This window comes from Sinocyclocheilus rhinocerous, unplaced genomic scaffold, assembly GCF_001515625.1.
Source record: "Sinocyclocheilus rhinocerous isolate Xijiao unplaced genomic scaffold, SAMN03320098_v1.1 scaffold1170, whole genome shotgun sequence".
NCBI lineage: Eukaryota > Metazoa > Chordata > Actinopteri > Cypriniformes > Cyprinidae > Sinocyclocheilus > Sinocyclocheilus rhinocerous.
Window position 1 is genome coordinate 325,768 of NW_015652163.1, and position 5,931 is coordinate 331,698.

General features: G+C 35.0%; 1 protein-coding gene across 1 annotated transcript in view; it reads left to right on the forward strand.

The window, feature by feature from the left end:
* The window catches only part of LOC107713883 (pro-neuregulin-3, membrane-bound isoform-like), a 56,135-nt gene that overhangs the window by 27,950 nt on the left and 22,254 nt on the right, over positions 1 to 5,931 (forward strand). Inside the window, exon 4 of the mRNA XM_016519529.1 lies at positions 3,561 to 3,663. Within this exon, the coding sequence (XP_016375015.1) occupies positions 3,561 to 3,663 (103 nt within the window). The remainder of the gene's footprint in view (positions 1 to 3,560; positions 3,664 to 5,931) is intronic.

The following is a 5,931-nucleotide window of genomic DNA, read 5'->3' on the forward strand; positions in this document are numbered from 1 at the left end:
AGAGAGAGAGAGGGAGCCTATGGAAGCACCACTAATCTAAATAATATACTTTCAAACATACTGATAAACTAACATGTTAAATACAAAAATATTTAAAACAGCTAGTTCATATATATTCGGATACAACAGTCATACATCGCTCCGGACCGTGCGCCCCATGGTGAGCCCGACGCACCGCCACAGAAACAAGGATGAGATGCGTTTTAACATAACTGTGGCACTAAACTCAGTTAGTGAGGGTTCGGTTAAAATATTGCACATATATCAGGGCTCTAGACTCATTCTTCCCAGAATTCCTCTTTTCGTGCGCTTTCACTTTCAAATTCGCGATCTTGGTGTCAGGTTTTACAATAAAAGATAATTGTCTGCTTTGCTTATATCTATACACCTTTCACTTTTTAAGACTAAAACAAAAGTTATTTATTGTTATTTCTAATTAAAAAGCACAACAAAGCTCAGCATTTGATTTTTACTTGCCCTGCCTAGAAAAAAAAATGTGGACTATACTTGCCAAGAAAGTTTTTTTTTTAAACAAGCAAAAAAAAAAAAAAAAAAGACAAAGAATTTTAATTTCTATCGTCGATATCTCTGACTATCGTCGATACACGATACTAAGCTCAGCATTTGATTTTTACTTGCCCTGCCTAGAAAAAAAAATGTGGACTATACTTGCCAAGAAAGTTTTTTTTTTAAACAAGCAAAAAAAAAAAAAAAATAGACACAGAATTTTAATTTTAATTTAAGCTATGGCATATGATGTCACGTGATGCCCAACATTGATTTATTTATAATTAATTTGTTATCTATCTAGATAATGTTACCTTGGTAATGAGTTTAAATCAGTAAAATTCACTTTTTTTCATTTAATTTTCAAGGTATAAAAACATGAACAAGATCAACAAATGTAAGATGCCGTTTCAGTGGGCCGTCCTCATTGTTAAGCTCTGAACTGACAGGATATTTTCCTTTGCAGAGTTGAATAGACTCTTTATTGTATCTTAACTGCTTACTTAAGAAACCATGTTACAGTTCAGTCTTGTGGTTTATGTAGATGTATATTCTACAGATTGACTGCTTGTGGATCAATTCTAAGGGGAATTCACAAAGAATGAGTTGCGCCTGTTAATATCACCATAGGTTTGCATGAGCTGTTCACACTCTTTTCACTAAAAGAATTATTCAAATCAGTAAACAGCATAAAAACACCTAAGAAATTAGAGCTGGGTGCTGTTTGCATAGTGCAATCCCTATTTGCTGTGGATGACTATCACTGGCATAGTTTGCTGGAACTATACAGCATTGCTACATTGCTACACAACTGCAATCCAGATGCCTACAGTAACTCATGTCTGGATATATCAGTTATAGAGATCTTCTCCATATTTTTTTTAATTACTGCTGCCATGATTGCAAGAAAATGTACACAAATGTCTCTTCTAAATAAAAATGTAAAAAGTTACAAAGTTAAAATACAATGTTAATTATGCCAGGCAAATAGCGTGCATATCTATAATAAGCCTCATTTGCATAGAAAGGATAAATGTTTGCTCTGAAAATAATCTGAAAAGTATAATTGGTTAAATTACATTTACAGATTTACATTCTATGCTGGATTGTGGGTGTTTCGTAAATAATATACAAAGTTTTGCACCAATATGACCCCAATGTTTCGTGAATGGAAATGGAAATATGGAAATCTTAAGTGTTGAAGTTGTGTGTGTACATGAAGGGGTCAAAAATTTTGATCTGTCTTTGAGATGCCTGCAGCACCACTAAGATGTCAGGTGTCTTAATCATTATGCAGTTCAGTCATGGTTATTAGCCGGTGATGGACATATAATGGCATAAGAATAATAAGTCAATTTGTAAAGCATGACAATGAATATATAAATAATGAAAACTGAGCAATGCTTGATTAGTTTTACAAGGTTTTGCACTTTCATTTATTGATCTTTTCTGCAAGTTAATGGACTTCCGTTGGGTAATATATTATATCTATATTACCAGCGACACTATAAGGAGGAGGAGAAGGACCACCCATGGAAATATGAATGAGTAAACTCAATGTGATGGGTATAGGATAAAGCGAGAAATAATAAATAAAATAATAAAAACGAGAAAAGCACATGACAAAATCACTAAAACTGCAATTAAAATTAAAAACATAGTATACACAATTCAAAATATTAATAAATATAATAGCAATTATATACTGCAATAGTTATAATAATGATAGTTTTCGAGTTTACTCTAGCCTTGATTTTTTTTATGTCACTTTTTTGTCAGATTTTATTCCTGATTTAAAATAACACAACATTATTGAAACACAATCGTGACTTATATTTTTGGAGATTTTGGTCCTTACCCTTTCAAAGCTGTATGCCTATTACTTCCATTAGGGCTGTGCAAAAAATCGAATGCGATTTTCATGCGCATCTCGTCAGTAAAGCCGCTCCTGTGGTTAGTAGTAAATGGATGGCACAGGACAAGTGTTCAAATCTAAATGGACACTATTAAGTGTGAAAAATAGCAGCTGTCATTTCTCATATGAAAGAGTAAATCACGCTTGTCTTCACAACTGTTAATAGGCTATCAATCAGATTATACTCAGACAGATACGGCATTTACTACACAGAGCCGTAGTTCACTGACAAGCTCCACAAAATCGCGTTCAAAATCGGCAATGAATCGCCTGCGATTTTGAACGCGATTTTGTGTAGCTTGTCAGTGAACTACGGCTCTGTGTAGTAAATGCCGCTCCATCTGAAAGCACGTGCTGGAGATTTACTACTAATCACAGGAGCGGCTCTACTGACAAGATGATCACATTCACATTCGATTTTTTGCACAGTCCTAACTTCCATATGAAATAACTGCCTGGGGAGGTTACTAAAATGCACTCAAGGGAGTATGATATTACTTTGGGTAGCCATGATGACTTTACCATGTTAATTTCACCTGCAAGGTTAACACTGCTTTGAGTCTGACCTTGTAAAACTCACGATTGCTTTATTACTAATCATGTAGCTGGCACATTCATTATACTCCAGTGTATTCAGTGTGAAGTTAGTGGCCGCTCTTGTAGAGTGTGTTGTGTCTGAGTATATCTGATTGATTGCCTATTAACAGTTGTGAAGACAAGCGTGATTTACTCTTTCATATGAGAAATGACAGCTGCTATTTTTCACACTTAATAGTGTCCATTTAGGTTTGAACACTTGTCCTGTGCCATCTATCCCCACAAAATAAATATATAATAAAATCTATTACTCGCCTCTTTTCAGCAATTCAGTTTCATGACTCCCTGACAGTTACATAGGGGGTTTTGTCGCATTGCAAACTAGCATTTTGAAAAATCAAGCTCCCACTAGTGCAGCCAGCCATGTTTTATTCTCTTATTCCAGGCCACCTCTATTACAGCAGCAAATATTTAGTGATGTGCTGCATTCATTGTCATTGTTTCTCTGTAGATGCATCTTCATATGTGCTACATACTTGTTTTTGTATAGCAATGAATGTTTTGCTCATGTTTTTCCTCCTTGTTTGTTTTGTCCCAACAGAGAGCAAGGAGGTGTACAAAAGACAAGTGATGTCTATCACATGTATTGCCATGGGGATCAGCTTTCTAGGCACCCTCTGCATAGCTCTCTACTGTCGGAACAAGTAAGTGGACCTCAGAATTTATCAAAGCTTGAGCTGTACCCCAGAGCATAACATTTGAAAGAAAGGCACAATATAACAAGCTAGAGGAAAGAGTGACTGCTATATATATATGAAACATAATGACTGGAGGTGGGGACGTAATTACTTTCTAATAAAAGCACCAACAGCTCTACTGGCCACCTTTCCAACAGGAATGAATTAAAACATTTTTGGCCCATGGCATGCATCGAATGCACTGCTGCTGGTGCTTTTACTATTCAGCTTTTACAGGCTCGTTTCAACTATTTAATTGAGACAAATATATTCACAGTCATTATAGGCTCAAGATGACTGTTTTCCCCCTTTTAGCTCCTCAGAGATGCTCATTGTATTTAAAAATGCATTTGTTAAAAGACACAATAACTTTGTTCTAGTGAGCTGACACACTGCCTACTTACTTTTAATCGTACTTAAATTTCATTTATGTATTTAGAAAAAAATTTTCAGCCCCCATTTGAAAATACAAGTACATCTCATTTTAAACGTGTGATTTCTAGACATTTTACTACTGAAAAATATTTTAGCAGGTAAAAAAAATTTAACTAAAGCTGCAGTCCGTAACTTTTTTTGGTAAAATTTTTTTTCCAAAATCAATATTTGAGCAAGTACATAACCAGCCAGTGTTCAAAACTATCGCCTTACTTTAGCCCGATTCACAACAGTAAGCTTATAATAATGTTTTCTAATTTGAGTGGTATTGGTAGGAATTCGCGGGAAATTCGAGAATGCCGCTGCACGTCTGTAAACATAAAGAAGGAGTCCCGGCTAGTAGGCTATATATCGCATGTGAGGATCCTGCAGGTGGCGGATTATTACTAACCTTTTCTGCAGCAGCTGGAATAATTAAATTGATCATTTTGATGGCGGATTGTAATCCAGAAAGTATTATGTGTTTATGAAACACGTGACTGAAATTAAATTATTCCAGTTTTAAATGTGCATCTGATTACAGATAGCCTGGGATTACACATGATTTGTATTTTAAAGAGAACCAGTTCGAATGAAGAATAATTAGCTTTTTGGGTTAAAATAATTTCTTAATATGAAATTTGAATGGTATGACAATTAGAGATTAGACTGTACAGAAATTGAAATCTACATGCTAATACACTTGGGATAGCAAAACTCGATATTATCGTGGTCGCATGACGATATGAAACAATAGGTCTTCTGGGCAAAAATATATTTGTTTTAAGCCATTATGCCTTGGCACAGTATCTGTCAAACGAACTAAAACTGAAAGCACAATATGGCTTAATCCTTTTATCAAGTCTGTTTTTGCAGCGTGTGCCAAAGCGAAGCGCACACATTGTTGAGGCGATCAGCTCGTGATCCGGTGTTCACAGTGAATTAATGCAGTGAACTCGTTTATTGCATATGCTGTGAGTTTAGCGCGCGTTTAGGAACGCTTTATGCTTTATTTTCGCGGCAGATGATTACAGCATTTCACTAGATTTGTAGTGAGACGCATTTTTGTATTTTCACAGAAGCTGCGTTCCCTTTAAAATAAAAGCTCTAACGTTACTGCCGTTTCCATCAAAATAAAAGCTTAAAAGTGCAGCATGAATTGCTGACAGCTAGAGGTTTAAATGGGTAACGTTACTATAGTCCAAATTCAAAATATCTCTTTCAAGTGTAGAAATTAGGAAAGAAGTATTGTAATTTCCCTACTGTAGTGTAAAGCAAAAATAATATACCTATGAAATATTCATTTTCATTTATTTTACAGTGCAATTGTTTTACAATATGCTACTACTGTCATTGTTGTTGTTATTATTTTTTCAATTCTTCATTTCTCTTTTTTCTTTTTAAATATCGCAATAAATATCGTATCGTGGACTTCATATCACAATATTATCATATCATGAGATTTTGATATTGTTACATCCCTATAATACACACTATATACACATAGTCACGCAATGCTGATGTTGTTAACATTAACAATTTGAGAACAAAGTTTAACAATAATAATTTGCACGGTTTGATGTGATATGAGCTAACTGATCGTTAGATTTAATCAGCATTGGTAGAGCGATTTACTGTAATGCTTTTTTTTTCTCAGTTGGTCAGAACAAAAGTGGCAGACTTGTTACTTGTTCAGATGACAATATCCAGTGAAAACTCTTATTTGGGTCATATTCCAAGACATAGGCTAGAATCTGTGATTACGAAGTACAGTAAATATCCACACCGGTGCGGTGACTGACTGCCACACATACTCTTCAG